This window comes from Bos taurus, chromosome 1 (assembly GCF_002263795.3).
Source record: "Bos taurus isolate L1 Dominette 01449 registration number 42190680 breed Hereford chromosome 1, ARS-UCD2.0, whole genome shotgun sequence".
Taxonomy (NCBI): Eukaryota; Metazoa; Chordata; class Mammalia; order Artiodactyla; family Bovidae; genus Bos; species Bos taurus.
The window spans coordinates 132292171-132306938 of record NC_037328.1 but is presented as its reverse complement, the minus strand read 5'-3'; the positions used below and the strand labels follow the sequence as shown (position 1 = coordinate 132306938).

The following is a 14768-nucleotide window of genomic DNA, read 5'->3' as shown; positions in this document are numbered from 1 at the left end:
TTCTTCATGGTAAATCCCTCACTTCCTAAGTGTGACTGATTTAAGAAAGGGCATGTTCTTTACTTTCTACTCTGTTATTTCTCACTTATCATTCTTGTCTTTCAAATCCTACTTTGTTAGTTTGTTTAAGAACTAATTTTCTAGTTCCAGAGGTTGGAGCTTAAAAGGAGGTTCTTTTCCCACTAAAACAGTAGGCTTTTACAAAAAGATATAGACTCAAAGAGTATTAATAAAATACAAGCAGAATTAAATGATGCTCATGGGTTGCAGTGGAGAAGAGAGAGAATTTAAAGAGAGATTTTAAAGGTTATGCTAGGCAGGGTTCAGCACAAGGATGAGTAGACTCATGCTCACAGCCTTTGGAGCATCAGAATATGGTCCCCTTTTTCATCAGTTTGGAGGGAGAATGGCTTCTTTCAGTAGGTCTCAGAAGGTATGTTTAATAGCACAGATCCTATGCATATCGTGATATCTCACAATATCCCAGAAAGATGGTTGTTGGGTCTTCCCTTTCAGGTGACCAGTTAGGTATGGTCTTTTTATTTTCATTCAGGGGCAAGACTGTCCAAGGGTTCCAGGGTAATAAGGTTTCTCAGGACTTGGCTTCTCAGGTATAAGGTAGTAACCTATCAGTTTCTGATAAATATTTAGTTCAAAGCCAGTCTGACTCATGAGTGTCAAATATCACATCAATGCCTACATTTAAATCACTATCTTATAATCAAGTTGCACTAGCTAGCTTTATATCTAAGACTTTTTACTATTTTAGGGGTTAGTCTGCTAACTAAAGAAAGAAGTTCTTATTACCAAGTGCCATTTGCCTTAGGCACCATAAGGGTTATGTCTAAGGATTCCCACTAAAATGATAGGGATGCAATGTTAATATTTTCAACTTTAGGACAGAAGTGATCTTGGGCCTCATGTTGTGGGATGTAGCATAGGAAAGGACCTCTTTTGGATACAAATACTGCTTTCAGGTTTGAATTGTGCCCATTGTTCAAGCAGATACCAACTATGTATCCTTTTAATCCATTTATGCCCAGCATTTCAAGTTGATACGTTTGTAGCTGGGGAGGCTAGTCTTCTGGTCCTGTTGTTTCACATTCCTTCTGCTCAGGGGAGTTGCTTTAGGCAGCTGAAATGGACATTTCTGCCTGGGAGGAGGATATCCCCATATAAAGTCAGGGGCCCTGGAGCCATGAAATTAGTTCAGATTCCTCATCTCTGTAAAGGAGGAGGAGAAGTTGAGTTGGCACATTGGTCAGAATAACTTAGAGCAGGTAGTAGAAAGTTGCGATCATTGAATTACATGGTGATCCCTCATGGGAGGGATATCAAAATACTAGATATGTGAACTCATTAAACTGACAAACTGATTTTGAAGTGAGTTGAAAGATCCCAACAATTATCATCTAAAACTCTTTATTTTAAAATAGACATAGTTATTGCTCTATTTGGTGGCAGAGCTAGAACTCAAAATCAACATTTTTGACTCCTAAATTTTGTATCTCTAGAAAAAAAATTTTGGTTTTTCTCTTTCTGCTCTTTTTTTATTTGTAGGTTACATATACTTAAAGTCCCAGTTCAGGCATCCTTTCCACCTGGAAATCTGCAAAGATCCTCCGTGTTTGGGTTTAGATGCCTTTTGTATGTGCCCTTTCCTGTATTGAAGTAGTTACTTGCATTATTGACTTCTAAAAATATTAAATTTGATTTGCTTGCTCTCTCTTCCACTAGTTTTATTTATCTTTCTACTTATAGAGCCTGGAGTGGTGCTGGGGACATGGTGCCTTATTATTTACTGAAATGTTCACAGGTTGAATGACTTACATGTGCACAAATGTAAGTACTAGTCAGGATTCCAGATTCTCTTCAAGAATTATACTCACAAAGCCTGAAATTAAATGAAAATTAGAGAGAATGAATAAGATCTTGAGCCTTCCCTGGTGGTCCAGTTGTTAAGGTTCCATGCTCCCAATGCAGGGGGCATAGGTTCGATCCCTGGTAAGGGAAGATCTCACATGTTGAATGGTACAGACAAAAAAAACAAAACACCCAAAATCTTTATGTATCCCTTTAGTATAAGACTGACTTCTGCATCAGTGGGATACAATATAATATTAAAGGTGTTGAGATATACCTGGAAGATATCAGGTACAGACTAATCCAGTGACAGAAATGAAATAGATGACACAGTTCAAATAATACTTTAAAATATGCAGTTGGACTAGGATTAAATACACTAATCTGTGCTTAACAGGATGTTGAATAAAATTTTCTTCTTCATTCATATATATGTATGTATACATATATATATATATCTCAAAGTGATTCAGTTATATACATGTGGATATATATGTATATACATATATCTAATGAAATTATTTTGCTGTACACCAGAAACTAAAACATTGTAAATCAACTATACTTATTTGAAAACAAAACAAAAAACTTTCCTCTTACCTCAGAAGTAGAATCCAGGATCTCACAACAAGGGACAAAATGTCCGACTTCAAAAGCCAATCAACTTGGTCCAAATATAAGAGGACTTTAAATTATCATTAAGACCATTCCTCCTTCCCATTCCTTAAAATCCTGGGAAAGGAAATAGGGTGTTCCAGTTATCTATTGCAGGTAACAAGTCACTCCAAAGCTTTAGTAGCTTAAAATGACAACACTCATTTTACTATCTGTCATGGTTTCTAAGATCAGGAATTTGGAAATACCTTGGAAGGGCAATTCTGACTCAGGGTCTCGTATATACTTAAAGTCAGATGAGTGGCTGGACTTGGAACAGCAGGGGCTGGGGCACCCGGGGGCTGACCAGGAATTTCTCTCTGTTCAGTCTCAGGACCTCTCCATGTGGTTTCTTTACATGGCTCATTTGAGCTTATTCACAGCATGGTGGCTTCTGAGCAGTCAGACTACTGACCTGCTAGCTCAGAGCTCCAAGCACAAGTGCTGCAGCTAGGAAGGCACAGTTATATGTATGACTTAATCTCAGAAGTAATAACAAGTCACTTCTGCCATACGCTACTGGTGAAATAGTCACAAAAGTGGGGCTACTTTTAAAGGGAAGGAGCATAGACCCTACTTCTCTATTTAATAATGTCAAACTCACATTTAAAAAAAAGCTAGATATGTAGTATAGGAGATATGAGATTGGTGGCTCTGTTTGGAAAACACAATCTGTCAAAGGGGTCATATCTGTTATGGGTCCTTGGTCTAAGAACAGTGTTGTGCTTTTTCCTAATGGGGAGGGAAGAGGGATATTCCCCTTTAAAATCTACTGAGGGTGAAGGTTGCTGCTGCTGCTAAGTCGCTTCAGTCGTGTCCGACTCTGTGTGACCCCACAGACTGCAGCCTACCAGGTTCCTCCGTCCATGGGATTTTCCAGGCAAGAGTACTGGAGTGGGGTGTCATTGCCTTCTCCAGAGGGTGAAGGTTATCAAATCATTATTTACAATGACTGGGTATGCTTTCTTCCTCCAACTGAAAGTCTGCTTAGACAGCACATTTTAATTTGCTCTTTACTTGCTCGAGCAAAGAGAAGTAAGATTGGAGAGAAGGGGGCAGTGGTGAGTAGCTGATATAATACTCACTGGAGTGGTAAGGATATATGACTTTCCTGGGGTCAAGTGAATACTGTTGGTGCCTCACTAAGAGAACTTCCCAACAGGCAAGAGAACCCAAACAGCAAAAACCTGTGGCCCATAGCAGCCTACACCAGGGCTTTGTGCACTGGGGAGACTAAGTAACTGATGCAAGATAACCTGCATTTGGATGTCTACAACCTAGAGACTATCAGTGGCCTTTTAGAGTTAGTACAGAAACAAAGACAACAATCCAAGACAGAATTTCACCGTGTATTAGAGTCAGGGTTCAACCTGAGACACAGAACCAGTAGGATATTTATTGTAAGGAACTGGCTAATTGTCAGGGCTGGATAACGAAGTCTGTGGTCTGTAGGGCAGGCAATCAGAAAGCAAAGATCAGGAGCATGCTGGAAACCATGAGAACAGGCCAAAGCTTCTTGTCCACAGGTAGTAAGGAAGGAAGGTCATGAGAAGGCTGGAACCCTAACGGCATGAACTATTTGTAATTTCTGAGGTCATGGAAAGCCTAATCTCTTTTTGAAAGAGCTTACTTGTTTAGGTCAGAGGTTAACCCACTCCAGTATTCTTGCCTGGGAAATCCTATGGACAGAGGAGCCTGATGGGCTACAGTCCATAGGGTTGCAAAGAGTCAGACACAACTGAGTGACTTTCACTTCACTTCACCCAGGATAGTCTTTCTTTTATTAACTTAGAGTCAGCTGATTAGGGACTTCTGTCACATCCACAAAAACCTTCATAGCAGCACATAGATTAGTGGTAGATTAAGTAACTTGGGACTGTAGTTCAGCCTAGCCAAGTTTATACATCCAAAAGCCATCACACAGCAGCAACCAATGTCTGAGATATGTGTCCTTTCTCTTCCTCCCTCTGCCAATACACCAGAGAAGCTGGAGCCTAGCTCCTTTCTCTCAGAAAGAGTAAAACAGCAGAATGTGTCCTTCCCCTATTCACGCTCCTGGGACTAGAAATCTGGCTACAGTGGGAAGGGAAAAGCTTTGATGGATATAAACTACAATTTTAACAATTTTCAGCAAATAGGAAGTTATGAGATGTCATTAAGATACTTGCTGAAAAAAAGAAAAAGATACTTGCTGACTAGCAAGGAAAGGCAATTTAACAGCAAATTTGGGTACAATGACTGCAGATAAAATTCCACTGAGTTGAGACAAGTAAATAACAAAGGGATGAGATTACAAAAATTAGAACTATTGCAGCTGTTAAATAAGGAAGAAAAAAAAGTGGAGTGGTCAGGGAAGGTGTATTTCTAAAAGGCAGGATTTGGACTGGGCCTTCTTAAAAGATGAGCAGTTTATAAAGTGGGAGCAGAGAGGAAACTAGTAGGAATAAAGACTTAAGAGAAACATGTAATGTGGGGTGTCAGGACAGAGAGAACACTGGAGTGAAGTCTCTGTGTTAAGGAGCTAAGTATTGATAGGGGCAAGGCTAGGCAGGATCTTGAGAGCTAGGCAGAGGAGTTGAGACTCGGTGAGGTAGTTGGTAGGAAATAGTGTATGTTCTTGAATGGGAAAAGCTTGAGGGAAGTTTTTTGTTTTGTTTGAATCTTTTAAAGGCATTAATGTGACAGTAGTATAATATAGTTGGATTTTAGAAGAGAAGGACTAGGATTCAAGGGGACTAGTTAGGATGCTGTTGCAATATGCTAGATGGGAATTTGCAAAAATCTGATCCAGATTCAAAAGCTAAAATAAATTGGAGGAGAAAGGAAAAGTCTGAGAAATATTTCAGAGACAAAAACAATAAAATAAATGACCAAATGGAATGTGATGGCAGAAAGAATAATTGAGTGTTCCTTGGTTTCTAGCTTGGGGAATTACAAAGATAGTGGCATTTCAAACATAAATGAGGAATTTAGGGACAGAAAATCTATTTGGGAGACCAAGACTGTTAATTCAGTTTGTGACTAAAGCTAATCATTCAAAGTGGAAATATCCTGATAAAAGTTGAAAAAAAGAGAACATCCAGATTAATTTAATAGCATTATGCATGAAGGACTCCAAGTTGGAGATCCAGGCCAGGAACTGAAGGGCTTGGAGGCACAGGTGGTGTTTTTTAAAATGACTCTTCCAACTGAAGGTAGTGTCATTTAGAAGAGAAATGAATAAATAGGAACAGTTGGTTTACCCAGATGGTGTTAAAGAACAAAATGGGATTTGATTTCTGGACTGTGGTTTAAGATCCTGGAACTGATGAGTTTTTGGCAATGAACAAGGGAAATATGTCATGAAGACAAAAAATAAAAAGGTTTCCTTTTTAAATTTTTTTGTTTTGGGGGGAAGAAATCATTGGGAAGGAAATAGCAAATTGTTCTTGGGGAGAGGGAAAAGAACTAAAGAGAACTGAACGAACAAATACTGGTCTCAAAGAAAGAATAAGATTGTAGATGACATCCAGTGTTTCAAAAGGGTTAATTATAGGTGAAAGGAAGCTGAATTTATTAATATTCTTTGAGATTTTACTATATGCTAGCACCATGGCAAATCCTTCATACAACATGGACATCTTTCTACATCAGTAAAGATCGGCATTATTATTTTAAACGGATGCATAGTGTAGTATGGAGGGTCATTCTGGTGCGCTACAATGAAGTCTTCTATTCATACATTTTCCCAACCTTTTTATGTGCTCTCTTTTCTCAATACCAGATGAACTTTAAAAAAAAATTTAAACAATTATCATGATTCAAATAATATATTAAAAAGTATACAAAATGTTTTCTTTCTATTATTTCCTGTCCCACCTCAATGATTATTAGTTTCCTTTGTATGTTTCCATAATTCCTTAATGTTGTACTTTTTATATTATATAAACAAATATAAATATGTACTCTTATTTTTTCCTTTCTTAAAAAACACATAAGGTAAAAAGCATCTTGTGTTCATCTCTTTAGGGTAAAATCTAGATGTGATATTGCTGAATTGAAGGGTAGTTTCAGTTAGAATCTTAAACCTATTGCCCAGTTGCTCATCAGAAAAGTTGTATATACCAACAGTGCATGAATGTCACAAAATCAAAAAGAAAATTTTATTTTCTAGTTTCAGTATTCCATATATCTGAAGATGCATGGGAATCCAGAATAAATGTTTAAAAAGTCACAATAATTCATACTACTAGTTTTTGTATCATACAGAAGTGATTATACAAAAACATTTGGACTTAATAACTTATAGACAAATGACACAATCAGAAGGAGAGGTTTGATCTACCTTGTTATTTATTTTTTGTGTGTTTATCTTATTGGGTTGATAGAGAGGTAGGAATGAAAAAAATGGAAAAAATCAGTTATTATTTAGAGAAATCCAGTTTAATGAGACAAAGAATAATCATGATGAGAAACTGGGGCTGGCTTAGGATGAGAGTGAAAAAAGGGTAGACAATCTCATTGGAGCTTGTATACTGATAAGGCATATTGTCAGATCATCTCTTCCTATTACTTTAGGGAAAAAAAAAACTCCTGTTACAACCTCTGCTTTCTATTATTGAATTGATGCATGAGATTATAATGGAATTTAAAGCTATAATTCAACTGATGAACATGTACATTTGTCTTTTTTTCCTTCTTAAATAGAATTGATTGCCTGGAGAAATGGATACTTCTCCCTCCAAAAAATATCCAGTTAAAAAACGGGTGAAAATACATCCAAACACAGTAATGGTGAAATATACGTCTCATTATCCTCAGCCTGGGGATGGTGGATATGAAGAAATCAATGAAGACTATGGAAGTTTTATGGAAGAAAATTCAAAGAAAGGCCTGCTCAGTGAAATGAAAAGAAAAGGAAGAACCTTCTTTGGAACCATGGATACCTGCCCTCCAACAGAAGACCCAGTGACCAATGAAATTGGACAGTTCCAGAGCTTTGCAGAAAAAAATATTTTTCAATCCAGAAAAATGTGGATAGTGCTGTTTGGATCTGCTTTGGCTCATGGATGTGTAGCTCTTATCACTAGGCTTGTTTCCGATCGTTCCAAAGTTCCATCTCTAGAACTGATTTTTATCCGTTCTGTTTTGCAGGTCTTATCTGTGTTAGTTGTGTGTTACTACCAGGAAGCCCCCTTTGGACCAAGTGGATACAGACTGCGACTTTTCTTTTACGGTGTATGCAATGTCATCTCTATCACCTGTGCTTATACATCGTTTTCAATAGTGCCTCCTAGCAACGGGACCACTATGTGGAGAGCCACAACCACCGTCTTCAGTGGCATTTTGGCTTTTTTACTTGTAGATGAGAAAATGGCTTGTGTTGACATGGCTACAGTTGTTTGCAGCATCGTAGGTGTTTGTCTTGTCATGATCCCCAACATTGTTGATGAAGATGATTCTTTGTTAAATGCCTGGAAAGAAGCCTTTGGGTACACTATGACTGTGATGGCTGGACTGACCACTGCTCTTTCCATGATAGTATACAGATCCATTAAGGAGAAGATCAGCATGTGGACTGCACTGTTTACATTTGGTTGGACTGGGACAGTCTGGGGAATATCTACTATGTTTGTTCTTCAAGAACCCATCATCCCATTAGATGGAGAAACCTGGAGTTATCTAATTGCTATATGCATTTGTTCTACTGCAGCCTTCTTGGGAGTTTATTATGCCTTAGACAAATTCCATCCAGCTTTGGTCAGCACAGTACAACATCTGGAGATTGTGGTAGCAATGGTGTTGCAGCTTCTAGTGTTACATATATTTCCTAGTGTCTATGATGTCTTTGGAGGGGTAATCATTATGATTAGTGTTTTTGTCCTTGCTGGCTATAAACTTTACTGGAGGAATTTAAGAAGGCAGGATTATCAGGAAATACTAGACTCTCCCATTAAATGAATACTTGATTATTACCTTGTTAATGTTCAGTTACTAATAGGTACACTGCCATTTTAATGTTCACCCATAAATGGTTTTTTGTGTTGTATAACTGACAGAGTGCTATATAGAATTAATATATGCAGATGTAGAAAAATTTAGTCTTCTAAATATTAAATTATGTGGAATATCATGAATCTGGTCTCTTTGCTGTTAACAATAAAAGGTAATTTTTATTATAAAATTATTATTTATTATAAATAATAAAAGGTGGTAGAGAATGTCAACTTTTAGCACTAAAGAACATAAGACTTGAAGAAATGACTCCTTTCCAGTGGAAATTCAGCAGTCCTAAATATTAAGAAGTTAGAAAAAATGTTCATGTCCAATGTTCTATAAGTGTTCAACAAAAATCCTTCAATATTCAGAACTCTGTAAGATGAAATGCTGAATACCAAGCCCTGTTTTTGTCATCTGTTTGCATTAGGGAACTAGAGATGATTGGGCTGGGTAAAGTAGCTGGAGTTGAGGCAAGAAAGAGGAAACAAAGGAAAGGAGTTGGTTTTTCACTGGCAATGGTGGTCATCCTACCTTAGGAGAGGAAACTGTCTTCTCCTTGCTCTGGCCATATTAGGCAATGCGTAGGAAATGGAGGTAGGGAGAATATGGATTCCTGCAAGCTCTACTTAGTCTATGCCCTTTTGTGCCGTATGGTGTGAGACTGAATGCTCACACCATGAGGTGTGAGGAGGGTCTACTCATCCTCAGTTATGCCAGTCTCTTCCAAACCTGCCCTTGTTTATGATTTTGTAGCAAGTACATGTGTGAGGGGCAGCAAAGGTACTCCTTACTCCTGGAAAAGACACTAACGGTGATCATTGTACAGCAGAAAACTGAAAACTTCGTGTACTGGATTCTTTTCAAAAGAGCTGCTGCTGCTGCTAAGGCGCTTCAGTCGTGTCCGACTCTCTGTGACCCCATAGACGGCAGCCCACTAGGCTCCTGTGTCCCTGGGATTCTCCAGGCTAGAACACTGGAGTGGGTTGCCATTTCCTTCTCCAACGCGTGAAAGTGAAAAGTGAAAGCAAAGTCGCTCAGTCTTATCTGACTGATACTGACCCCACGGTCTGCAGCCTACTAGGCTCCTCTGCCCATGGGATTTTCCAGGCAAGAGTACTGGAGTGAGGTGTCATTGCCTTCTCCTTTCAAAAGAGCTAAAAGTCTGTAAAACTGCATAAGGTAGCGTTAATTTGGATCCAATCTGGGAAGTTTTTACTAATTTAGTACAAACAAATGTTGATATGTTACTGGTTATTAAGTTATTGTTATTGAGCTATCTTAACTTCTGATTGGAGAAGGCAATGGCACCCCACTCCAGTACTCTTGCCTGGAAAATCCCACGGATGGAGGAGCCTGGTAGGCTGCAGTCCATGGGGTCACTAAGAGTCAGACACGACAGAGCGACTTCACTTTCACTTTTCACTTTCATGCATTGGAGAAGGAAATGGCAACCCACTCCAGTGTTCTTGCCTAGAGAATCCCAGGGACGGAGGAGCCTGGTGGGCTGCCGTCTATGGGGTCAGACAGAGTCGGACACGACCGAAGCGACTTAGCAGCAGCAGCAGCAGCAACTTCAGATACACTCATCTATAACTTTCCTATGTGATGCTATGGCTCAGACCCTGCAAACTACATTTTTCCTATGCCAGCTGGTATCTTGCTAGGTTAGAGGTGACAGCTGCTCTCTGTAGTTACCACATCTGGGCTACTTCAGTGTTCCCTTTTTGCTTTTCCAGTCCATCAACACCCAGTGGTAAGTTCTCTGTTGTAATATCTTGATTTCTGTTCTCTTGACTAACATGCCTTTGGACAATAACCCAAAGGAACCCAAAGCCATTTGTAGGGTGTTTGTGTTTTTGGGAAAATGTTAACATTCAGATTTTCCAGGAATTACTGGCTCTCAATAGAAATTATGCAAATTGAAGCAAAGAAACAAAAAGATTTGAAAAAAATGAACAGATCTTGGAATGACCTGTACTAAGGAATAAGAAATTTAGCATAAATTTAAGTGTAGTCAGAGAAAGAGAGAACAGGCAGAAAAAAATACTTGAAGAAATGCTGGCCAAGAGTCTTCCAGATTCAATAAAAAGATACAATAATCAGCAATCCACACATCCAGGGAAATAAGTGAACCCCCCCCAGCAGCATAAATACAGAGAAAATCACACCTAGAAACATAGTGTAACTGCTGATAAACTAAGATAAAGAAACAAATCTTAAAAGCAGCCTAACCTACAGAAAAACAATGATAAGAATTACAGCCAGCTTCTCATCAGAAACAGTGGAGGCCAGAAAGCAACAGAATGACAGTTTAAAGTGCTGTTAAGAAAACCCTTTGATGGCTTCTCATTGCCTATAGTATAAAAACAAAGGCCCTTAACTTGCATAACCCACTCTTGCTTACACTTTGTCATCTTTTGCTCTAGCAATATTCTGCTGTTGCATACTTCCTTTTTTAAAAAACTAAAAGAAATATTTTTATGAAGGCCTCTCTATGTGAAAAGCCCTTCTCTTCTTTGCCTACTTATTTACCTTGACTAGCCTAATCACACACACACCTCCCCTCGCATTGTGGCTTAATGTCTCCCTGTAGACATCTATTGCTGCATTTACTATACAAATAATAAATATCAGTTTAAATGTCATTCTCTGACATTGGATGGAGCTCCTTTAAGACTGATTTTTAGATCTCTGGTATGTATTGTAGTGCTTAACACAGAGTGAACCCAATAAATTTTTGTTTAATTAATTCCCATAAAAGAGTAATACTACTCAACCCAGAAAGTGAATTTAGCTACCAGGGTTCACTAATTTCAACACTTCATAGTCAAGACTGTGATTAGTGACTTCTTACTGATTTAGTAGGTAGGATTTTGTTTTTGTTTGTTTTGCCCTATGTAGTCCTTACAGTGATATTAAACCAGATCATTCTCTCTAATCATTTCTACAAGTCCTCAATAGTTTCCTGGGAAAAGTCTTGTGACACGGAGGCTCATTTTCCCTTTCCTTGTCTTCCCAAATTCTTTCCTTGGGGATGAATGAAGTGAACTACCTATATGTTCTTATCCTAGATTGATTAGCTACCTTTATCTGAAACCCCATTTCTAGTCCATAGGTCATAAGTTTTGACCTAAATGTTGTTGCCTGATTCTGGCTAGTCCACTCAGAACTAATTAGCAGGGTTGATTCCCATTTTTGGTTTGAGTTCCGCTAAAAGAGAGGAAGAAGAAGTCAAGCACATGTTTCTATTTGGAAGTAGAGGAGACAGTGTGAAAGGTCTCTGGGACAACACCCACCCCTTACAAACATGGGCTCCATACTTCTAAGTACACTATAGAGCAATTCCATACATGACTTCCTGTCTATCTACCCCAATGCTTTCCTCTCATTGCTGTTTCCTTATTTTTATTCAATTCCTTCTCTTTTTATTGTATTTTTTTAGTTTTTCTTTCTTTCTTAAGAGTTTCTGGTAAGAATAGGGTGATAAGGGAACATTTAAAGAAAAGTTAAAAGGAAAACACGTATTTACAGGAAACTAAAATCCTTCTATGAAAAAGTTCTCTCCCTTACTTCTTCTATTACTTAAACAGATGGCACACAGTAGTTAAGAAATCTGGATCAAAATCTCACAGTCTGTTTGGATCACTGACCCATTCAAAATACATAATCCCTTACAAAATAAAATCTAAAGTTAAACGACTTCAGCGTATTTTTTTTCTGGGTTTATTTTCCCCATTTATGGAAGTGGTCTAAGCTACCTGATAGCAAGGACTATTTTACCTGTTATATTTGTATTCACATTCCCCTACTCACATCACATGTTAAAAAACTAAAGTTGAACTGAGCCAGGTGTACCTAATAGTTTGTTGTGTGAAACTATTTTGGAGAAATAGTTTCAACCTCTTGACAATGGGTTTATACAGCTTCAAAAATGAATGAAATATCTCAATCCATAAACTTTATGAGATGTATCAACAAATAAAACTATTGGGCTGCTATAACAAAATGCCATAGACTGGGTGGCTTAAACAACAAAAATTAAACTTCTCACAGTTTTGGAGATTGGAAGTCCCACGTCCAGTATGCCAGTTTGGTTAGTTTCTGGTGAACGCTCTCTTCCTGGTTTGCACATGGCTGCCTTCTCACTGTGTCTTCCAGTTGTGAGGACAGACAGCAAGACAGTGTCTACGTCTCTGCAGTCAGTTCTTATAAAGGACACTAATTCTATAGGATTAGGGCTCCACTCTTAGCACCTCAGTTAACCTAAATTATCCCTGAAAGGCCTTGTCTCCAAATACAGTCACATTGGGGAGTTAGAGCTTCATTTCAACACAGGAATTTTGAGAGGGGACACAATTCAGTCCATAGCAGCCATGATAAAATATACAAAGGTATTTAGATCCTTAGAATAAATCCAAAATCCACTTACATTATTGACTTTAGATCCTAATTACAGGATATAGATGGAGTTGCTGCCCTGATTTGAGTTTACAATCCCGGTAGGGTAGGGAGGTCTTCCCAGGTGGTAAAGAATCCCCTTGCCAGTGCAGGAGACTCTGGCTGGATCCCTAGGAAATGGCAAAAGGCTCCAGGATTTTTGCCTGGCAAATTCCATGGAGAGAGGAGCCTGGCGGGCTTCAGATCCATGGAGTCGCAAAAAGTCTGGCTCTTTCAGCAGCTGGATGGGGAAAACACCTGTGCACTTTGCAAGCTTCCCTGGGCGGGAAACGCCTAAGCAGAGCCACAGAGATGGCTGGGGAGGAAGAGGCAGGTGATGGGGTCTGAAGCTCCGGCGTGGAGAGAACCGACTTACTGATGGCAGGTGTCTGGGGCTGGGCCGCTAAGAAAGGACAGACCTGTCACCAAAAGTTACTGTCCTCACAGCAAAGCTACCGCAGCCAAGAATGGAAGCTATCCACGCACCAGGGCGCTTCGAAGGCCCTCAGACTCAGCTTATTTTCATTTGCGGTTCAAGTTAAGGACACGTCTTACATTTTTCTCCCAGGACTTCACGTTCAGGCCTTTTTGTTTGCTTTTCATTTTCTTTCCCCATCCCTAAGAACTTTCTGCTGGTAAGACCTTCTTCAGGTGCAGAAACCAGAAGGAAGCTCCCAGAGCAGTTGGGGCTTAACTCGGAAAGCAGTCAATTTTGCTGTGGAATCTCCCGTGGCGCTGAGGAGGAAGGTCCCAGAATAATCAGCCAGAGACACAGAAGCAACAATACCCAGACGCAGGCAGGGCGCTTGTCTCTCTCACTCCTCCGCGGAGCAGCCTCAGCGCTAGACCCAGCACAGCAATTGATTGACAGGCGGGCTCGCCCAATCCCAGAGCGGCGAAGACCGCCCTCGCGTCAGTGATAGGAGGGAAGGGGAAGACTGAACCTATCATATTGGGCAGGAAGGTGGGTTTCCTGTCCGCGCGGGTCCGCCCAGGGCCTCGCGACCAGTCGGCGCTGCAGCCCCGCCCTCCCGCCGCGCGCGCCCCGCCCCTCTCCCCAGAGCTACGCGGCGGCAGAGCGGAGGCCTCGTGCCGTAACGGCCATCGCGGCGGCCGTGGCGGCGTCCCTGCCCTCCTCAAGTGAGCTGGCGCCGCCCGGGCTCGGCAGAGGGGAGGTGAGACGGTCCTGCCTGCAGGCAGACGCAAAGACAGGCTTTTCTCGTCCGGGGAATCCACATAGCCCGTTATTCGCGGTGCTTCCTCTTCCCTGCTGAAGTTAGCTCCCGGGGCGCCGTCTGCCGGCCCGGAGCTAAGCCGGAGGGGGCGGGGAGGCCGCTTGGTCGGGCCTGGGCTTTTTGCCTCGCGGCTTTGCGCGACCCTCCGGCCACTGCCCTGTGCGGCGTAGTCCTACCACCTTCCTGTCCCTCTCTGGAGCGTCGGGTCCGGGTGACCGCTGCGGCCGGCCGCCCCCGGAGACTGGGAGGTCGAGTGTGTGGCGTGCACCCTTCTCCTTTCTTTTCCTCTCTAAAAGTCCTGACGGCTTTGTGGCGCATTCCGAGGCCGCGGAGGTAGGGACGTGGTGGTGGTGGTGGGGACGCTTACCTCTAGGAGTGGGAGGGAGCCGTTCCGGGTGCGCAGGATGGACATCCTCGGGATGCGCCTCCCGCCCCTCCCCCCCACCCAGCCCCCTGCCGTTTCCCTCGTCGGGAAATCTGGGTTATTTTAATATTATGGATTCGTACGTGAGTTACTTGGGCTGTAAGCTTTTGACTTGAGTTGTAATATATCCGGGAGAAAAAAATGTATCTTGATAGTTGATTTTTGTAACCTTTCTT

At 40.8% G+C, this 14768-nt stretch overlaps 2 protein-coding genes and 1 long non-coding RNA gene across 9 annotated transcripts in view; 2 read left to right on the top strand and 1 right to left on the bottom strand.

The window, feature by feature from the left end:
- SLC35G2 (solute carrier family 35 member G2) overlaps positions 1-8633 on the top strand; it is a 36292-nt gene extending 27659 nt beyond the window's left edge. For all 3 annotated transcript variants that reach the window (NM_001075524.2, XM_059878673.1, XM_059878693.1), the window contains exon 2: positions 7204-8633. In NM_001075524.2, coding sequence (NP_001068992.1) covers positions 7222-8457 — 1236 coding nt within the window. In that variant the 5' untranslated portion in view covers positions 7204-7221 and the 3' untranslated portion in view covers positions 8458-8633. The remainder of the gene's footprint in view (positions 1-7203) is intronic.
- On the bottom strand, positions 1406-13756 carry LOC100847791 (uncharacterized). Its single transcript, XR_139219.6, has 3 exons — positions 12926-13756; positions 2464-2595; positions 1406-1894 (listed from the first exon to the last, which is right to left on the bottom strand). It is a non-coding gene; the product is annotated as an uncharacterized lncRNA (long non-coding RNA).
- Positions 13757-13989: 233 nt separating this feature from the next.
- NCK1 (NCK adaptor protein 1) overlaps positions 13990-14768 on the top strand; it is a 76332-nt gene continuing 75553 nt past the window's right edge. For 2 of the 5 annotated variants that reach the window (XM_005201879.5, XM_059885463.1), the window contains exon 1: positions 13993-14108. The gene's annotated coding sequence lies outside the window, so the exon portion shown is untranslated. 5 annotated transcript variants of the gene reach the window in all.